At 39.8% G+C, this 22702-nt stretch overlaps 1 protein-coding gene across 3 annotated transcripts in view; it reads left to right on the plus strand.

The window, feature by feature from the left end:
- LOC108670085 (mucin-5AC) overlaps positions 1 to 22702 on the plus strand; it is a 44862-nt gene that overhangs the window by 14307 nt on the left and 7853 nt on the right. Inside the window, exons 2-5 of one of the 3 annotated variants that reach the window (XM_047883650.1) lie at positions 1424 to 1529; positions 1873 to 2667; positions 3353 to 3433; positions 7105 to 11105. In XM_047883650.1, the coding sequence (XP_047739606.1) occupies positions 1452 to 1529; positions 1873 to 2667; positions 3353 to 3433; positions 7105 to 9450 (3300 nt within the window). In that variant the 5' untranslated portion in view covers positions 1424 to 1451 and the 3' untranslated portion in view covers positions 9451 to 11105. Of the gene's footprint in view, positions 1 to 1423; positions 1530 to 1872; positions 2668 to 3352; positions 3434 to 7104; positions 11106 to 15802; positions 19491 to 22702 lie in introns of those variants that run through there. The other 2 variants (XM_047883651.1, XM_018157538.2) reach the window with 2 other exon arrangements.

The raw sequence follows: 22702 nt of genomic DNA on the forward strand, positions 1-22702 counted from the left end.
CAGACGTGAGGGCTGCGCGAACCGACAACCGCTGCTGCTGATGGCGCTGCGTTCCGTTGTATTCTATACGCTATATACCCTGGCACTGCGTAACACGCACCCCCGTGTACGTACACTTTCTCCCTCTACACGCTGCCACACACCTCGTGTACATGTCTGCACAAACCTGTCCTCCGCTCCTCCAGCACGCACACGCTTTCTATCTTTCTCTTTTCCCTTTCTGTGCTTTCAGTTTTTCCATCAGTATCGTCTTTCGTATTGCCATCTTAGTCGTGCATTTTCGTACATAGCTTGGTTGCAGTTGTAGCTTTAATCGTGCCCTGTTAGGATACACGCATTACTTATCTAATGGTTGCCATCCAGGCAACTTTGTTATATTCTAAGTAATAAGTTGAATCGAGTAAGAGTTGTCTGCGTATTGTAAACCTTTTTACATTTCACTCAACTATCAATAGAGCTATAGACTCGGGCCGAGTTTTTCTGCAATGCTTGCATGTTCCGAGTAACATTTTTTAGTGTAATTACTATTTTGTTTACCATTTAATATATACATCGGTGGAATATTAATTGATTATATTTATAAATAGGCATACCTCTAACAGTGGGATCTTATTTTGCACTGCAGTAGCAAGTCTTATATGTAGTGACTGCAATGATTAAAGTCGTGTTGTTGTTGTTGCTCAACGTGTGGCGCAACAGCTTCTCACGACACGTGTGTGCACGCAACACGTGTGTGCACGCAACACGTGTGTATGCACGCAACACGTGTGTATGCACGCAACACGTGTGAGCACGCAACACGTGTGTGCACGCAACTCTCTCCATGTGTGCGTGGTGGTTGCCAGCGTGTGCGCTCATGCCACTTTCTCCCGATCGTCTCTAGATTGTGGATCTGCCTTCCAATATCTTAAGTGTTATTCATGAGTGTATTGACATGCATGTCTTTGAAATGTCTTCTGTAAACTAACGGCAGTTATTTCGAGTTGAAGTAACAAGATTCAGGATGGTAATTCAGATTATTCTCCTATTATTCCAAGTAGTCTGATGCGAATTTTTGAATGGTGTATATACATGTAAACATCATGTACTCGTTTCTTGTAGTTCCTTCTAAGCATCGTAAGTAGCATCGGTGTAATAATATAGTGATTCATCGATGAAATTTATTAAGACATTGCGTTCAACTTTTCATCTGAAGCAACTTTTAAATTAGTATTTGAGGCTTGGTCAACTTAATTCAATTCAAAATTTTCAATGAAGCTTGCAATCAGTAAACGAGTCTTATAATACGCCACTCTGAATAGAACACATTTTCTTGTTTTTTTTTAGCTTGAAATGACCGTTATCGCGTTACAAAAAAATTCGATGAGTTTATTACAGTCTTTATTTCTGATTATATTCATGAGAGATTGTCTTGTTTCCGCAGTAAGTGGTTAAAGCTTCGGCTGTCTACGATGGAGGAAGAACAATTACTCAAGTGGAACAACCATGGATCGCACATGCTACACGCCTTCAAATTGCTGCGCCGATCTGTGAGTAGTTTTTATATTACAAACATCTTGCACTTCTCTCAATAACTCTTATTTCAATGGATAATAAAATACGAGCGAGATGAAGTAGTATCGAACCAGTCGCACCGATGGTACGGCATCACCTTTATATTGCAAATAGAAGTCGCGGCTTTGGAACAGCTTCGTTACTGCTTTAATTCTTGTTCCAGATGAAGAATAGTTTTTAGGAATGGAATATCGTCAATATAAATGATTTGATTCTTATAGAATCTATCAAATAATGAGTAGTCTGATAGGAATAATGAGTAGTCTCACCTGGATAAGCTGTCATGTTTCCCAAATCTGATCGAGTTTATATTGGCAGGATCGGTTTTCGGACGTGACGCTGTTCTCAGACGGGAAATTCTTCATGTCGCACAAGATCGTTTTGTCGGCATGCAGCGACTACTTCGACTCGATGCTCGGCTTCGTCACTACCGAGAAGCCCATCATCTTCCTTGACCTGAACCCCCTGTTTGTGAGTGCCTTGTTGGACTACATGTACATGGGCCAGGTCCAGATCAAGGCTTCGGACGTGTCTGGATTCCTGGACGCTGCCCAGAAGCTCAAAATCAAAGGACTTTGGATTGACCCTAAAAAAGATGAGGTGAACAACGCAGATGACGACTTCCAGCGCAAGCTCCAACTTGGCTTGGTACACTCAGAGTTCCTGTCAAATCAATTCGCGCCAAGACCGCCACACCCGCTGGTGAACAACAACGTCAAGACCTTCAACCGACGTACCAGCAGAAGTCCTCCTTGTAAACGCAAGAGATCCTCGCCTGTACTCAAAAATGCCGCTACCGTGGCAGCTACCATCACCACCGGCTGCGTTGACTCCACCACCACCGCCGACCACCCACCACCTCCGCCGTACCACGCCACCAACGCCGTCTTGTGCAGGTCCCCACCGCCTGCCTCCGACTTAACTGAAGACCGCAGGTCGGTTAATGAGGAGAGGAGCGCTGACGAAGCTAACACGTCTGACGTCAACCCTCTACCGCTCGTCAAAATAGAGATGGAAGAAGGCAGCGCTACCGAAGAGGAGGAAACAACCATCAACAGCTGCACCGCTGACAGTGGACATCAACTCAAGATGGAAGCTGAGGCCGAAATCAAGGTTCGTAAAGTAGATTTTGATTTTTTTTCCCGTTGAAGTACTATTTTGATCATGGGCTGACACCTAAACAAAACTTTTTATCGTTATTTAGTTACAGCAAATATGTCATTTCAGTCCTACTGTGTGTACTTTGTGTATTTCTCCACTTGTCTCAGTTGGTCATAAGAAATTAAATTTTGTACGTAGTAGGTAGATGGAGATATGGGGTGTAGGTGGAGGGAGGATTGGGGTGTAGGTAGATGTGACTTGGGTGAACTGTACGCCTCCCCTCTGCATGTGAATTCTCAAAATGAAGTCTGGACACAAGTTGCATGTTTACCTCGTAGACAACGTATAAGAACTTCGCGCACTATGATGGCTTTAATAAATCCATATCCGTCCCATAGTTTAATCAGCTCAAACTTTTCATTGTCTTTTTGGCGCGAAGTGGTAGGAAATTCATGCTTCATTACGGGTATCAATTATTCACCAGCTAGTTAGCTGCTTCATATTGCGATGTATATTATTCGTTATCTCTGCGTGTAGACTCGTACATATCCGATGCTTTTCAATTCCTGGGAATAATTCTTTGTCCTCACGAATTGTCAAGCTTGATTCGGCGTTATCAACCTCCTGTATTTTCTTTTCGTTTATACATCAAATAATTCCAAATTTCACTAATTTTTTGTCCATCCGCTCTCTGTAGGACCCTCTGGTCACCGACTCAGACGAAGGAGGAGCTACGGATGCTGCTCCAGGTTCTTCAACTGCCGCTGCGTGCACCGCGGTGAGTACCATATTTACTGTTCTACCTAATAAATCTCTTCTTTGTATTCATAATTAATGATGCCATCAGTGGGATGCAATCTTTGTGCTTCCCAGTGATCTTATCTCTCGTCAGCATGGAGTTTCCATGTTGATTGATATAAAGAGGAATGGTTCCCAAACTTAGGTATTTCTCTTGCCAAAAGGAGTAAAAATATCATGTTGTCATATTTTAATGGGCCGTAAATATTTATGCCTGAATTTAAATATTGAAAGATTTTCATTATATAATCACGAAATCACCCCAGAGCAATAGATGAATTACTTCTCTGGGCTCAAGGTTCTAAGGTAAATTGCCTTAGTTTGAGAACCACTTCTCTAGCGGGGTTTCCGTGGTACCTTCAAATCTTGTCGAACTTCTCGTTCTACAGGATATATTTTACGTGGCTGCGGCAAGAAAGGCTGTCGTGTTCGATCAAAACGTCCCTTATTTCATGCATTTAAGTTTGCACATTAAATAATTTTCAATTGTGAAATCGCAAGCTTCAAATTTGTTCATTGAAAGAATCCTCGAGCATTGTAGCTATGAGGAGGTCTTGATCAGATGCTCGAGTTTGTGTTTACATGGGAACAATTGCCCATACGCCTCCAATTACGTATGAATTACTTCAATTTAAATTCACTCATACAACTTCTGTTTTGTTGATTGTTTTAATCGAAAACGACAATTTACTTGCAAAAGCTGCCAAAAATAAGGGCATTATTTGTAGAATGTATACTCTAGAACGTTTACACTCGGGGTGTGATACCTTACGTTTTATTGTATGAAAAACTTCATCCAACATTACATTATGAGCAGCAGACAAACTATAATTTATTTGTAATAGAATCGTGTTCCTATAAAGACGCGAGCGACATTCAAAAGTAGCACAGTTACTCAATGAGCTGCGAGGGTTGGGTGGAGTTCTGCGACACTCCCATGATCAGTATGAGTGGGAGCTGTCATAGATAATTTGTGATAATTTTATTTTTCGTTGACAGAGGAATGCACGTGTTTCATAATTCACGTACTACGGTCCTGAAATTAATGTCTTATTGTTTGGGGTTTCGTTGTCACATCTATTATGGCCATATATTGCTGGTGCTCCTCTCGGTATATGGCTGCCTTTGCCCTTACGCTTGCCTCTCTTTCTATATCTCTTCTATTCTTGGTTGCCTCGGCCTTATCTTTGCATTGCCATTATTTTTTATTGAACAGTTGGCACAAGTTTGATCGATGATGCCGTTCATCAGTTTCTTAGCAAAATTTTGTATTGTAAATAAACTAATTTGTTTCTGTTTGGGATTACTTGTCAATTCTTCAATTTGTAGCATTGATAATTTTTGTTTATTTAATTTGTTGTATTATTTTTTCTTTTATATACTGCGGCTAAAAGCTACATCTGTCTTAACTTATAAGATCGCAGTGCGGTAAACTGTCTGCGTTACCGTGATTTCTGCAATACATTCAATCGCTTGAAAGTTTGCGTGCCGAGTCCGCCGAGTTTTTTTGCGTTGGGTTAGCGAGTCATACCATGGCGCAGTGATGGCGAGCCTTCAGCGGCTCTGTGTTAGAATTTGGCTCTTCGAATTCACGACAATTCATCATTGGAGTCGGTCGATTAATGACCCCGTCGTTTGAGTGCACAACAACAGCCTAACATGCATTATTAGTTACAACCTACAAATAATGTTCGTTTTTTCGACCCGAGTATTGAACTCGTACCGCCTTACGTAAATAGTGAGATTCGTCTCGCCCGCGCAGTGATGTCTTTATCTTCGCAGTTACATTGCAATAGACCGTTTTTGTTTGTACATCTGGATGCGCAGCTATGCAGCTCCTGATAGGCCGACTAGCCGCCACCCACATCAACACGATCATTTTATTGGTAACTTTTTTTCCATTCTTTTTGAGAAAAAAATCGTTGCGCTACTTAGTACATAATTTTTTCGCATTGAAATTAAAAAAGTACCGACTTTTTTCAACTTCATAGCAGTTTTTTCCGTGCTTTTATGTGCTGTCTTTTCAATACACATTATGATATAGAAATACCGAGAGCTTCTGTAACGCATTTGCGGTGCAGAATTTGTTGCGACTGTTGAAGAATTTAACACTCTTCTTGGCGACGACATTGGAGGACGGCATGGAAAGAAAATAATGCCGTGTAATGTGTGTTTTATGATCGTATGTGCTGTGTTTTGTAGCGCATCTTACGAAATAGAAACAGAACACTAGGAAAACCAAGCATGAATCTAGATAATGAATACTTGGAACTTGAGTGGAAGGACTATGGTGAGGTGAAAGGTAGACATGCGCTGTCAATACATTTAGTATCGTACAATGACTCGCTTCACACACTTCATGGAGCGTTGTTAACTATACATTTTTTTTAAATCTTACTATTAATTAGAACTGAAGCTTTTGCTTGATGATATTCAATTATTGTTCTAGTTGCACTTTTATATATAGACTTGACCAAAGATTTGTGCTGTCCTCCAAGTCTAATTTACCAGGTGCATGCCTGACTTTTTTGTACGCATTTAATATACTTAATTTTCATTTATGCTTGTTTTCTGATTATATTATTGTTTCATTTTGTCTAGATGCTTAGTTGACGTGTTAATTTGTTTCCCGAAGCGCCTTTGTTGAATGTAGATCGTGATTTATTTTTGAGAATTGTATTCTAAATATTTTGTGAACTTTTATTCCTTCTCATGTTTCCTCCACGAAATCAGTATCGCGGCAATGAAATAGCGAGAAGTTGAATCTGTGTTTAATGTCCGCAGGGCTCATCAGTAAATTAGCATTGCAGTTCTCTAGCAAACTTTTCCTTGTTTTTCTGCAACCTTAGCGAAGAATCTGTTTTCAAAGTGCATATTTCATCCATGAGTGCCTATCCTCGTACATGGCACTGCGGTCATGAAGCGCATCTCGATTGGGGTCGATCTCTTGTTTCTGGGTTCGATCATTTATCTACCTCTGACCACATTACATGATCTTTTTCTAATGTAATCAGGCATTGATTTCTGCCTGACGAGCTTTTAAATGATATCCGCTCTTCTATAGTGTCCAGCATTAGAAAATATTTGTTCACGGAATGATTATTTGAGGTATCGCATGAATGTGACCTGGCGATAAATTTTTGTAAACCATTCGCAAATTTTCGTAACGAGAACATATTAAAGAGCGTTTGAAAAATTGTTGTGTTGGACTAGCATGAAGCTTCGGCGCCATGCCCCATTCAAGATGAAAGTTTTCGTTTCATTGTAATTTTTCGCATGGTTTTTTGTTGAGTTCTTTGTAGCCGCGTGTAATGCGTCGCCTTATTCATTTGTTATTTTCAGAGTTGAGTTGAGTACCGAATAAGATCCACATTGATGACAGCGTTTATCGTCTTATTTGTATTGTTTTAAGTGGAAAAATGTAAATCTACCATTATTTACCTTAGTGTTAAAACACCGTCGCAGTGCAAGTTGCACTCATTTTATTCATCAACAAGTGTTACACGCAATTTACGTGAGTCGAGTTAAAGAAATAAGCTGTACGTAGACGTACCACTAAGTTGCTTATGTATATTGTGGTAGATAATAGAATTTATCCGACAGTCCAGTCTGTGTCTTCGTTGGTATGAACGCCATTTACGTGGTTTTCAGGTGGTGGTGGAAGAGGAGCTTGGCCAGGATGCAACTTTACCGTCTCCATCATCCACTTGTTCCACCACCACCTCAACTACCACCACAACTACTTATACCACTACCAATGCTACTTCTATATCTGCCAAAACATCCACCAACACTGTAACCACGTCCACTGAGGTTGCCCAGCTTGCACCTTCCCTCAGTGACGACACAACTGTCCCGCCATCTTCATCTATCGCACATGGCTCAGCATATTTTATTGTCGATAGCTTCACTCCCGATGATCACAGCTGCTCTCCTCCTCGCCCCATTTCGCCGACTGCAGCGGAACAGTCCACCCTTTCTGAGGCAGGAAAATCAAACACGGGCATCGGTCTCGATGTACATTTATGCGGAGATGCGGTAAATGCTGAAACCAAAGTAGCATTGCATCGAAATTCATTGTCAAGTGAAGGCTCTGTTTCTAGCCAAGCAATAGCACCAAAATTAGAAGATTCCAGAGCGTCTTCTCCCATTCTTTTTAACTCATGTGTTCCTGTTCATGAAAAAGTTACTACAGAAGTAGGGTTTGAAATTTGTGGGAGTAACGATCTGGCAAATTCGTGCAGTTCTGCCAGCGAGACTAAAATTAATTCTGCTGAATATTCCACTGTTGTTTCTAACGCAGTGGAATATTCAGTGGAATTTTCCACTAACGCAGAAACTGAGATAACGCTGCCCGAACAGAAAAATATTGAAAATACTTCTTTATCTGCTGCAAGCGATGACTTGGTCAGCAAGCATCCATATTCTAACACGAGATTACCATCGGACCGCGCTAGTCGCATTCTAGCTGCACTTCCAAATGTCTCGATATCTGCCGTTCCGAGAAACGGAACGCCTGAGAACGGCATGAACGATGCCATCGAGCCAGCCGGAGCGGACGCTAACGCAGAGATGACATCTATTGATGTCGCTGGTGACGTAGCATTCTCGTCCTCTAATGAAATCGATGAAAACTTGACGCTAGCCAATGCAACAACCACCCATGCTTTTAACACAGGCACTGCAGTGACGTCACAGTCTTCATCTAGTCCTACTGATGAACCAGAAATCCGGGCGTCTGATACGAACGTGCCAAATGACTTCGGCTCATCCAGTATGGCGTTCAAGTTGAAAAATTCCACTTCTGTTTCCCTCTCGGTTGTCTCTGCGACGACCAACAACGAGCTACCCTCAACCCGCGGTGCAAAATCACCTCCCTCTGATAACAGCTCATCAGCTGCGCTCGCCTTGATGTCGTCGCCTACCGATTCATCCGATAAGAGAGATGCGCTGAAGGCACGACTCGGCACAGACGGTTATGTGACAGCAAAGAAAAAACGCGAAGACGAGAGTATGGACTTCGAAGAGTTCATATTGAACGAGTGCTCAAATTTTGAATCCGGCTCGGACTCCCGTGACGAAGAGGCATCAGGAGATACGATTACTTTCCATGACGAAGGCTTGAGTCTCTTGGGTCTGAACTCCTCAGTAACCATTTCCAGGTCGACGGTTGAAGTTGGCAGGAAGAGTAACTGCTCGAATGCTTTGGGTGATCGTCCAGTAACTCTTGATCAGATCACTTCATCTTTTAGCGGTGCGAACGATGACGGCTACGTTGAAGACGTTTGTGATGACAGCGACGATGATATTATCGAGGAATACTCGAATCTCAATAGGAGAAGTGATCTCCCAGTAGAACTGCAAAATCTTGATTTTAATAATCCTTCACTTCAAGAAACTTCGTCATTCAAAGATGGGAATCTTTGGTTCGAAGACTCGTCCGACTTGGGGAGAACTCCTGGCGCGTTCTCTCTGAAACACTTCCCCGCTCAGGCCAGAAAACAAATGAACGTTCATATGGGTTATCAAAATCGACCAGGCCGTCGCTGGTCATCGTTTGGACAAGGTAATGCTGGTCATTCTCACTCACTTGCTCCTATTATCATCGGACCTTCAGCCTCTAATAACATGAACGACATATACAACGATATGCTCAAGTACTCGATTTCCACTCCGGTTGCGGCAGACCCTTCGCAACCTGGCACCTCTTGTGGCTTCCCTCAACAACCAAAGCTGGTGAAATCTTTTATGTGTCCTCTGTGCAAGAAGACTTTTGAGTGGGCGTCTCTTCTGAACACTCACTTGAGGATCCATACTGGCGAGAAGCCTTATGGTTGTCCTAAGTGTCCGTACCGTTCGACACAGAAGGGCAACGTGCAACGACACATACACACAAAACACGTGCTCAGACTAGGACGCAAACAAGTCGTGCCTGCGGAAGAGGGCAGCAGACTGCCACCAAGTTCAAGTTCTGCTGATGGAACTCCTCATGGCTAAAAAATACCGTGAAATTAATTTAATGCGGTTTAAATTTAGCGTAAAATGATGCAGTATGGTAAATGTAATTTTTGTTTAATAATGCGTATTACCGATATTAGCTACGCTTTTATCTACGTAATGTCGTCAAAAGTCACAAAATAATAATAGCATATATATTAGACAAATTTTTTATCAAACATTTCTTGGTTCACAATTAATCATTGCAATAGAGACACGGCTTGGACGAAGATTTTGTGATTTAATTTCACGTTTAAATTTCAAAACAATTACTACTCGAATGTTTAGACCTTCGCAACGTTTAATTATGAGGATGTTATACCTTTGCTGTATTATGATTACAACGTGCAACTATGATTAGTTGCACGTTATATAGGAATACTATCGCTTCTGTAGAAAATAAGTGAATTCTTGCTATTCTTCATCATTCTAGAACAAAATTGTACGATTTTTGAGTTTTTGGAATTTTTTTAACGAAATATTAAGAGATTGGACGCTTCATTAACACATTGATGATTGATAATCCTTTAACTAACTTGCAGCATATCGAAAACTATGACTTGCTCAATTTAGACTCGTCTACTCTCGCAGTGCAAATCATATCTGCATGATAATCCATTGTGTGCTTGCATTGTCTCTCAATTTTGGCAATAACATCTCGAATATATGAATGCATTTAAAGTTGCGTATCATTGTATGCATTCAACACTATGCGCGCAGCAGCGTAAATTTTCACTCTCATCAGCGAAGCATGCTTCGAACTGCGCTGTTTAATGCATGCTATATACGGATGGCTCACTATGAATAGGTCTTGTGTGGTATGTCGCTGTATATACTTTTCCTATTACAACTTGGAACCCTTGGCTCTAATGGACGCTTTCAGCATCATGGTTAGTCAATTGTTTGATATGTGCTGATAGTTGCGCTGGGCTTTGCGTTGAAGAGCACAGTGGTTTTTATATATTGTCTACCATTATTCGCCTGTGTTTTAGCTGCCTATGCAACTTCGTCTTAGCTTCTATAATAATTCTTGTATAAGCAGCGATGACAATATCCAATGAAGCGATACGTATCTAGGATTCTTTAAAACTCTTATCGGACTGCATTGGTACAAATGTATCTACTAGCTAAGCTAGTTACATGTCAAAATTATGCACTCTGACGAGGGTTATGAATCAAATTATAGGAAAATCGAAACCACAACCAGAATATTCTCCCTAGTAAAATTTTGATTGCGGCACAAATACTGTAACCTGGAGTATTCATAGCGTGTCAAATTTTTTGTAGCCCGCTAAATCAAACTTATATACTTGCATGTACGTAAAACTGCTCCTGGTGAATGATTAAAATCTTGCTTGAATTATCAGCATTGACCATTTATTTGATGGAGATAGTATTATTTTGGAAAACATGAGTTAGGATACAGATTCAGTTCTGATCATAACAAGTGTTACAAGTTAACACCACGATAGACTTTTTATTAGATGACATTTATATGTCACGGGAGGGCATTATATGTACGCTGCTGGTCACGGGAGGTATTCTTATAATGTTTTAACTTTTGACATTCGCTGCGACACAACGTCTGCTTATTTGTCCTTAACAAGTTGACTACGATTGCTTCATCTTGTTCTATTATTTCAGATTTTGTACTGTTTTTAAACAGGGTTGCCAGACGGTCATTTTTTCCGGACAAATTCCGTGATTTAGTTTTTCTCAATTGCATTGGCTGGCTAAAATCTATGATAGGGGTACTTCACAATTAAATTTTAAATACTGCTAAAAGAATCTAAATTGAATTTTGATAACGGAACCTACAAATAAACTAGGATATATTGAGTTATCGGCCGTTTTTGGCCTTTTATGTTCTCGGATTTGGCCGATTTTAGGCAACCTGAATTATGTATCGCTACGTCCTGGAGAAATACATTTCGTGGTACGCATATGTACCACTTCGTAGTCAACGTGTTAATTTAGCATGCTGCGTGGGCAATGACTTTGCCATAATTCTCATTCCAGCAACATGACAATTAAACCATAACTGAGAGCTTCCAAATTCGTGACGAATACATTTTCGAGACGGTCTCGTGTTTTCTACTATTATTTCGCGCTGTTTATTCTAACAAACTTATTATGGATTTTTATCCTATAGTTATTACACAAGAAAAATAAGACGCTTTTTTATAACACAACTGTAATAAAACACACCGGTTTAAGACCGGATGATCTCTTAAATAATGTATTTAATAAGGTGCAATTTATTTGAATCAGGTTGGTGCAGATATTCTTCTCTCTACCTTCTGTCCTAACCAGGAAATAAAACTTACACAATGCATGCATATTTCTTTTACCCCATGCAGGCTGCTTATTTGTCTACGTGTACGTACTCACATATTCGTCGACCGACGTCCTCAATGGTCGCTGCGATTTTAGAGAACTGGGAAATTCGGATCATACGAATTGTTTTATACAAAATTGAAAGAACCCTCCGTTACAAATTTTTTAAGGGATTCTAAAAAATAACCACTAATTTACACTGTAATTGACTTTTCCATCGGCAATAAACCAGAAGCGATTCTTTTTAGTGAAAACCAATGCAGAGTGTCGTCGCCAATCAATTACCCTAAGCTTATTAACTAATAGATGGAACTGCTAGTATACTAAAAACGCAAATAGATATGCTAAGCAATCAATGAATAATCGGAAGCTTAAATACTATTCAATGTTAACCTTGTTGACCTTTTTCATTTCTTGTCTTTTATACAGAAAACAAAAGCTAGCTTAATGTGCAGTAATGCAGCACGATATTATCACAGGACTAATTATATGTTGTACAGCTTTGAAATACAACGAATAGGATATGTCATCTCATTCCAGTATTGTTTTTCTTGATGTAAGACCACGAAATACTGAGGAATGCACACATATTAACAAATATTTGACTGGAAAATCAGCTAACTGTTAAAAAAACATAGAATAACCGTAAAAACGATGCTCGAAAAGAGAAACACAATCTGTTCTTGTTGGTGCTGTGAATCTTGATTTGAAATTCGGATATTGCAAATAACCAAGACATTAATTTTATCTTGCCTGCTGTCATTTTTTAAGGCGAACTTAAAATCTTAGTTAAAACTATTGATTGAATAAAATCCTTACATGAAACTACTTCCGTTCTATGAAATTTCTTGCAAGGTATCAAAAATCTTGTGCAATACTAGAACCGAAGAACCGAAGCTTGCACGTTTATCGCAGTTATTTACAACTTACAAGGTCTGTTGATTATTATTATTATTATTATACTCGATCGTGACTCGTAGTTTGCACGGATTGATGACGCACCCATTTAATAGACAATATTATGCATACACCTTTGAACTCGAGTATAAATATGCAGTCCTGCATGTTATATTGCAGTGTTCGAGTATTATAGTGCAGTGTTCGAGTATTGCCAAACGGGCCGAAAATCCTACGCTGTTACTGAACGCTACGAAATTCTAAAAGCTGATTACGGGTTCGGAAAAAAGTAATAATTGTCGAACAAGATTGGCCGCAGGCAAAACTTTTATTTCACCTTTGTTGTTTATCTCAGAAATGCTTTTTGAAAGACTGATTCTGGCAAGCTCTCAGCTTGAATTGAACTTTCAAGATCATTTGAAATTCGCATGCATTGGAGCTGGATTAAAATTTTTACGATGCGAAAAGGATAAATTTTGACACGTTTTATCAATCTTGTTCATACCTGACGATTTAACTCAATTTGTTCAGTTATTTTTGCTATACCACGTACAGGAAAGAACGATTGACTTTGACGAACTTGACTGCGTGATCATTATACTTGATAAAAACATTGATGAATATAGTTGTTCATCACACTGAGTGTCATTATTTGCTGTTTCATTCATTTTTATTTCTCTTCATTTTATTTCGTATGCTGTTGAAGCACATTGATTTCTTCGCCTGGAGTCTACACTCAAATTCTGTTGTTTTGTATTATTTCGCAGTCCTGCATATTATATTGTAGTCCTGTATATTGCAGTCCTGTATATATATTATATACAGTCCTGTATAATAATCTGGACACATCAAAATTATGCAGCACAGAAATGACTTGACTGGTGATTAGCCCACAGCCGACCATGTCTCGCTCGCCGCCATCTCATTTTACGCTTACAGTTGAATAATTAAGTTGACTTTTCCCGTTGCTGTGATGACTTCACGTAAAGTTCGTCTGCCAAAAGCGGCTTCTCGAAAAAAATTTGGTTTGACTTGACCTTTCGGTGACTCTTCCCTTACGTCGAAACCTTCATAATTACCTCTCTGACCTTCACAATTACCTTTCCGACCTTCACAATTGCCTGTAAAGTATGTGCTGATCTGACATTCACAACTACCTCTCTGAACTTCGTAATTACCTCTCGTTGTAAAATGTTCGAAACTTCTCATGTAAACACATAGTAATGTTCGCAATTCTTCTGCTGTCATCTCTTCGTCGTATTTAAATGTAATGTATATGAATAAAATCATATTTCCGTCCGTTGCACATCGGTACCTTATTAGTAACGGTTTTCTGACCTAAAAATATTGTAGCTAATGCGAGCTCACGGGATATTACCGAGATGACTTTGAATCGATAATCTACGTACGGAATGCTTCAGTAGTTGACGTTTTTGCATTTGTTTCGTGTAGAGAAACGTAGCTGATGATGCATGTGATTGCTCAGCCTGCTGCCGTAGTCCTGGGGCCATACTTTCAAAAAAAGTTGAGATCGTAAGTTCATTAGCCAATCATTGACGGCCTTTCCAGCAAAATCCGCCAATCATAGACAAGAAAATAGAGTGCAAGTACTTACGTTCACTTGGCGAGTTTTGAAAGTATGGCCCCTGTGGTGGCCAGACACGTTATACCGAGATGACCGCCTCAGCATATTATGTACCAGCTCAAGTGTCGCTTATAAAATAACTGAAATAACGTGCCGTTTTGATTATTACAATTTCTGAATAGTGAAACACGTTCCAAGTTACTTATATTTTTTATAGATTCTGAAGAAACTTGTTGCTTTAAACTTGACTTAGTGTTTAAATCATTTGCACGCTGCAGTAAAGGCATTCAAATGTTTTCAGTCGGATGTAGTATATGTGCAATATTGTTTAACATGACGGCTTTAGAATGTACTACTTCAGTTGTATGTTAGCGCTGGACGACGATACCTCTAGACAGTGCACGTCAGAATCGAAATTTTAGTTCTTGACGCAGTTGACGGAGACTCAAGTGACATTTCTAAAGCTTCCTTATGTACAAAGACGCTGAAAACTCCTCCTTGTTTCTTAAACGTTCCTTCTTGCTTTCTATCAACGACTCAAAATATTCGGTTCGTCTTCCACCGGACGTAATTTTGCCACTTGACCTCCTGGGAGTCTGATGCATTTCGATAAAAATCGAGTGGACCTCTCGCATTTTGGCAAGAACTTTTATACTAAATTTATCGCTCAACGTTCGGGTAGTTCGTAGTAATCTTCGTAATGGACATGACATTTGATACACTGTAAGTTGCCGGTACCTGGTGTAAAATATTGTTAGTATTTCTTCAATGAAACGACGCAATACTAATTAATAGTCACGTGCTCTTCTATAATTTTATTTCCGGACTTTCTCTTGACGGTGACTTCTGTGGTGACTGCATACAGACATATTTCACTTAACTTTCTTGTGAATACAATCTGGCTTCGATCGACCTTCTGGACCTTTATAGTTTGCACAGGTATATTGACAATTTAGATTAGTTTCCGCTGCTCACATGGTTACTGGGACTTGAAATGACTTGTATTTAATTAATATATTTTATTATAAATTCTTAGTGACTATTTCCGTATGAGGCTGATGGCTTCTCTTCTGACATGACTGAGTACTGACTAACCTCATTCATCTCTGAGAGGCTAGCGGAAGAAATTTTTCGACATTTCATGCATTTCCATCATCTCGTAATGCTCGTGCTTGAGACCTGGATTTTTCACCTGCGCATTTTTTTTATTTTCTACTTTTAACCCGTGACTTGAAATTTTGACTTGTTGGAATTTGAATTTGAACTCTTCAGTATAATGCTTAGACCTCAATGACTTCTGAAAACTGTTTGACATATTGAGTCCCTAATCCTAAAGCTGACTTATTGCCATCATGATATTGACATATTGAGACCATGATATTGACATATTGAGACTCTGATATTGACATCTTGAGACTCTGAAATTGACATGTTGATAACTTGATATTGACATATTGAGACTCTAATATTGACATGTTGAGACTCTGATATTGACATGACTGACGAAGGGACGTATTGTTTCTTGTTCCTTAGGCCGCCTGGTGCCACGCCGCTGGGCGTCTGCCTGCGGCCGACACCTCCTCCCCTTCCTTCGTTCCCGAGGTGCACTTGCGAGTGTCTTGCTCATCCCCGCCCACAGCCGCCCAACTCATCCCCGACTTGAACGCCGGAGGGCTCCCTAGGGTCCTCCCCTTAGATGTAGGAGACCTTCAGGTTCCCTTAGTTGGAGACAAGAGATCTGCTGGCCACCCTGCCGGTCCGCCACTTGGGGCTCGTAATCATGATCCTAAGTTGGCGGCCCTCGCCCGCGATCAAAGGTCTGCCCTTCCGAGCGAAGAACACTCTTTTGTGGCTATCAACGAAGACCACAAATCTGCAGGCCTCGTAGGGGGCTTCAGATCTCGCAGTGATGTTAGCAATCATGAAAATCCCCGGGATTTGGTTTCTCCTGGAAAAATTTCTGACGTACACAAGGGCCACGTGCAGGTGCCTGGGGCGGCTCTTAATAGCGACCGGGCGTTATCGTCCGGGTTGGCGAGCGGCTGCGGCGGTGCACTCCGTCTCCCTGTGAGCTTGAGTTCTGACATTGCTGCTGCCATTCCCTCGCTTCCTGTTGCTTGCCTGCCATCTGCTTTTTCCTCCCTGGCAACCCTGGGTATGAGCTTGTGTGCCGCCACAGCTGCCACCAACGGCAGCGTTTCTCCGAGTTTCGGCAAGATTTCACCCACGTATGGCAGCGGGGCCACGGGCTCGAGGGGTGGCACCCCGGATATTCCTCAAGCGAGTAGTATGGTTGGGGCAACTACTACTCCTAAAACAGCCATAACTAACGGAACTTTACCTAAATTTTCAAGCTCTTCAGTTTCCCCGTCTCAAAGAACCAGCGACTCCAAGCCCGCCTTGAACGGAGGTTCGCCACCTCACGCCACGTGCCCCGTCAACTTGTCATCCCTACCACCTATAGCGCCCAACGGGTCCGAACGTCAAAGTTATTCATGCCCGCTGTGTGGCAAACAGTTCGGGCAGCCTTACAACCTGCGACGCCACATGTCCACCCACACGGGCGACCGTCCTTTCCAGTGTCCCCACTGCGAGTATGCAGCCTCTCAAAACGTGCATCTTGATAAACACATCCGCCGCATTCATCTTAATGTGAACGGCTCAGCAGTAACCTCATCCAACTCGAACGCGTCTCAGTGCGTCAGTTCATCAAAGCCAAACGCTATTAACTCGGGAGCAGGGATGACTACAAGTAACGGAAAAATTAAAGTTGAGAATTGTTTACAGTCGCCCAGTGCCATGGGTACTCACTGGAAGTATGAAGCGACAGCTGTCACTCCATAGTGATGGTTGTTGACGCCAGTTTTGATTTCCGTTCGGACTGCATTGTTCTCGGAGCAGTTCCTGTACCACTCAACTGATCTGCCTTTCGAGAACTGCACTTTTCTCACCCGTGACCATAACTTTAATAGATTATATTCAATATGAAATTCTTTCATAGGCTTCGAATTTGGTTCCAGTTATTCAATTACTCTTATTTTATCTTTTATATGCGATTGAAGTAGTTTGAACAGCTTGATAGTCGGTGCTATTTTTGAAGCAACTCTGACTTTGCTGTGCAGTTGGTCCAGATTTTTGATCAAATTGATGGTTATGATATATCCCTAACATGCTTTTATTGATGATCTTTTTTCATAAGTGTATGATGATAAGCGTGCTAAACATTCAAGATATATTGCGGTTGGTGATCATATAACTTTTGTAACTTTACTCACTATTGAGCTGTGAGAATTTTGAATTTGAAAATATAAGCAAACGATGAAACTTATACACACTTAATTGTAACTTTAAAATAATGATCCTGATGTTCACGGCAGTTACAGTGAAAAAGATCTTTACCATTATGACCTTGTATTTTAGAATCACATTTTAAAGTTAGTTTCATGAAGACTCGATGAAAGTCAGTCGGTACGAGTGCTTTCCTCAATCCAACCTTGCTCTGTAAATAAACTTAGCTCAACGTTAGATATTAGAACACAAAAATAGTGAAAAATCCGCCTGTCGAATTCTTGCTAAGAATTTTTAGGAGCTAGAGAAGAAGCCCAACTGTTTTATGTTTTAGTCAACCGACGTACGTACCTCAGTGCATGAATGCATTGAACGTAATCCAGACTCCTGACGTTCTCGATTCACCCGCTTGTTAGAAACAACGAAACCGTGTAGCAGTTCTTACAATTTACTCAGTTTAACGCACGGGGTAATTTGTATTCTAATTTTTTCATGTACATATGAAGAGAAAATACTGATTAAATATGTATTAAATAATCAAATGCCCGCGCTTTTGATACACGGCAGTGGCCTTACACTAGATAAATATTACCGATCCTTTATAGATTGAATTGATTTTAACAACAATGTGATACTAGCTTCGATCTTTAGTATACGTTTTATACGTAGCAGTCCCAGGCCACGCTGGAGCTCCAATCCTATATAGATTGAGTTTAAATTCAAGAACGATGTGATACTAGCTGCCAGCTATGACTAAGTACTTAGAGTATGTGATACTGAGAGCAGTCGGCCTCGTGCACACTTAGTTGAGCATCACAGAGAATTTATTTGAATATTTCAATTTTGGTGGTGCTTCTTGATCGTTTGTTACGAAGCAGCTCTATAGGTTATCTCGGTGTTATTTTCAGATACGCTACGAGTCTCGTATGTCAAATATTTTTCTCGTTTTTACACTCGAACTAAACTACTATAATGTTTATATTATTTTCTGTCTCCAGGCTTTATTTATATTCAATTGGAGAATTTTTCGTTATTCGCACAATTTATTGTTTGTCTAACGCTTGCCTCGTCTCATTCGTCACCTAGCGTGTTGTTTTATTGAGTATAAAATCAAGTGTTTATTCCTGATTTTCTATCGACCTCAAACGCAGGCAGTGTTTAGTCTAACCAAGTTGTTTAGTTCCTTCTAAATTTGCCGTTTTCTTAAGGCCTGTACAGTGGACATCTTCTGCCCTCAATATTGTAATTCCTCATGGAACTTGAAAACAAAAAGTTCGTAAACTTATAATATTCGGCTTGTTGATCGTGCTTGAGTGGTCAAAATAGTTGTTTCTGGACATAAATTGATGGCGACTGTACGATATAAAAACACGTTTATGTTCATTTTTCAATTACTTTATGCAGCTTTTTTTCGAAACGTTTAATCGAAAGGATGAGATGACGATCTGCCAACTGTTTACCACCGCCTTGTAGGTAGGGAGTGACGAGGAATTGTCTACTACTGTTTGTAAATGTCTTCTTAAGTTGAGCTCAAAGATATAATCAATAATCCTATAATTATTTATTTTAGCTCCTAAACGTGCACTCGTTGAAAGCTTTGCACTCTGAAAATAAGGAACTTTTCTAAACAGTATTGCGTCGTAAGTATTTTCGTGGGAGAGCTATTTATATTTCTATGTAGAAGAGATAACTATTTATTTTTGTATGCTTAGCTGTAGTTCGTATTATATTGTTCTCATAAGTTTACTGCTTAGGCTCATTACTTACCTAGATCTGTGCTTGGCCAAACAGTATAAAAACGTGAGCGATAGATGAACGCTTATTGAGCTGTTACCATGTGTTTATAGACGACTGTTCAATGGTGTAACACTAACATGTCCGCCTTTTAAATTGAATATCTCCGGTTCAAATTGACACAATTAATTGTATTTGTTTGATATGCTGAACATATTCAAGTAAAAAAAAACACGGAAATAAAATTAAATAAAACTCGTTAATTTAAAGCGAAGATAAAATCTATCAAAAAGTCCTGGAAATATTTGTGGGACACAATTAAATATACGAATAATATTTCAATATCAATATTCCTATACACGAATGGTATTTCAAGTGATGTAGTCAGAGTTCCGCAACTGATGGCACTATCCGACACTCACTTGGTACGAATGTTAAGTACCGTCAAAGTAAGCTCCTGCACAATCCCTGTCTCAAAATACAGAAGTTAAAACGTACTTAAATGAAATAAGTGGATGGATGTACAAGGTGTTTCAGAATTAAGTAACCCTTTTAATTTGTTAATAAATAAAAAACTAAGAACGTTATGAAGTTGAAACTTGTTTTATTTAAAAGAACTAACATGTCCGCCTTTTAAATTGAATATCTCCGGTTCAAATTGACACAATTAATTGTATTTGTTTGATATGCTGAACATATTCAAGTAAAAAAACGCGGAAATAAAATTAAATAAAACTCATTCATTTAAAGCGAAGATAAAATCTATCAAAAAGTCCCGGAAATATTTGTGGGACACAATTAAGTACCGTCAAAGTAAGCTCCTGCACAATCCCTGTCTCAAAATACAGAAGTTAAAACGTACTTAAATGAAATAAGTGGATGGATGTATAACTGTTAGAACATTTAACCCGCAGGCGGGATGACGATGCGACTAGCCTGTCCCAAGCTGCTGTGTTTGTGGCGTTACAAAAATAAGTATTAAAATTACATCTGAAAGGAACTTGATTCCTATTTTCGATTACTGTTTTGGAACTTGTTCGTCGACAGTGTTTTAGGAGCTTCAAGTTTTTTGGGGGGGGGGGCTTAGTTTAGGAGTTCTTGTAAGGTTACGTTTGAGCCCATTAACAATGTAACTGCCGATATATTTATTGTGTTCGATAGTCTTTTGTCTCCTGTATCGACCTTCAATACATCTAGTTGGGAATTAAGGTGATGTTTTGTAATATATTCTCCCTGAGTTTGGTTGACGATGTAGGATTACGATCATGTTACTCGAGTCTCGTAAACTAACCTAGAAAGTATAACCCTTATTTCGATCATCTGCATTGCTCTTGTTTCTCTTTCAAATGAATTTAATTCATTTCCCACGAGGGTTTCTCAGGAAGCAGCTGAATGCATGGGTGAATATTGCATTGCGTCCCAGCTCACGAATTTGTCGGTGAGCTGGGCGCCGGTGAGTGAGCCGTGTCAGTGCGCCGTTAAAAATTCCGACTGCTGTGCTTCGCTGTATTTGGTTGCGATGTTGTTGGTATTGCTACGGTCCAGTCAAAGCCCCATTTCTTGGCCTCTCAAGCGAGCGCCCGTTGAGATCAAAATGATTATCGCAACTACTTTTTCCATGGTTCACATCGCAAAAACGCTCAAGCTTTGTCGACTGTCGAAATGAATGGTCTCATTCATTTCCCCTCAATGTTGTTTTCAATGAGCTGGAAGGCTCAAGCTTTGTCAACTGCGCGAACATCATTTCTTATTTTCAGTTTAATCTTCAATGAACGAACTGTCTTTCTGGCCGTGATTGCCATTACTATTACGCATAAGTAACTTAATTCGTGTTCTCTCAGTTTATCTTGAGACTATTTTTATAATTTCACTAGTGGAACACAAAGACCCAATCGATGGGCATTCACTCTGAACAGTTCATAAATTATTGGCGTCCTTATGAAATGTTAGCTTTCTCTCGCTTATATTTTGCTCACATTCTCAGTTTCTACTTGTGCTCGCATTTGCATGATTCACTTATCGATGTATTCGATGGCCATGTAATGTAATCTAGCTCACGATGTTGCTGCTCGCAGAGAGTGCAGTAACTTACGTCAACCTCGCCTTACCTAACCCATCATGTCGTCGCAACTCTCCTACGATTTTCTGCACCAGTATCCGCCGTATCCAGCATATCCTTGTCACATATAATTAAAGAAAGTGAAATTATGGATAATGCACGTACTTTGGCCGGACAGCGCACGCTGATGGGAAACTCGTATCTCTTCTGTTCACATCTCACTTGAGGTCGAATTTCTCGCAGCTTTTGCTTTTTACCAACCAGTCTATTTACAAGTCGGTGAATGTGATAATTATGAATATATTTTTGCTACCTGCAAGTCGATGTCTTTGTTCAATATGTTTCATAATTCGTGCGTATTAACAACGAGTGATTGATGTTGAAGATTTTGTGTGATTGACGTTCGTGGCGTTGTGGGCTTCGAATGAATATACTGAATGATAGACCCACTTGCTAACTTTTTAATCTCATTGACAATGTCGTAAAATTTCAAGTCTGTAGGCATTTTTTACGCTAAAGTACTGAACACATTAATTAAAATTGTCAAAGTTTCAGCGCGATGTTTCATCTTAGCGTGGTTGCCAGCACTTTTTCGTTAGTGCTCGTAATACTTTTTTCGACCCTAACCTTATAGTGTATAAATATATATTTTCTCTTACAAATGATCTCATTCATTTGTCCTCTTTTTTTTGCAATAAGTTTGAACTGTGGCGATAAGGACATTTCGTTCAGCTGAGACCATAAAATAAACGCTGGCCTAGCTATTGCTACAGAGTTTGATATCTTCAAGGGTGCCTAAGCTACGATATCAGATGGGCAATTTTTCATACGAATATCTAAAGTATCTATTGATTATCTAGTGTACGTAAGTTATTCTGTACAGTTAGCAAAGATGATAAAATATTCCTTACGAACATTCTGCAAAACAATCGCTTCTAGCGGGACGCGGTGAAGAGTTTAACGTCAAGACCTACGCCGCATTTGTACTCCTTATTATTGTATTTGTTTTTTATATTTCTCAGTCTGGTTTAAAATATATTTTTTTTCTTTTCTGCTTTATGGGTTTGGTTTATTTTTCTCTTAAGTTCATAAGGTATTCTTTTATTTCCTGATGTTCGCTATTTAAACCTTTACTCTGCAATGTCTCTTCAAACAATTTCTAAGCAATTGTATCTCTTCTTAACAGTATTTAATTTTGTTCACTTTTCCTCACAATATATCGTTACAACGCTTCAATGCCTGCCTATATTTCCAGCTTTGGGACGTGATTTCTCATTTTTATTCAAATGGGCCTTTGGATTATATGGTTTCAGGAATTACTTGTTGATATTGGGCTGAATTTTGTGCACACT

Source organism: Hyalella azteca, unplaced genomic scaffold, assembly GCF_000764305.2.
Source record: "Hyalella azteca isolate HAZT.00-mixed unplaced genomic scaffold, Hazt_2.0.2 contig13406, whole genome shotgun sequence".
NCBI classification, from domain to species: Eukaryota; Metazoa; Arthropoda; class Malacostraca; order Amphipoda; family Hyalellidae; genus Hyalella; species Hyalella azteca.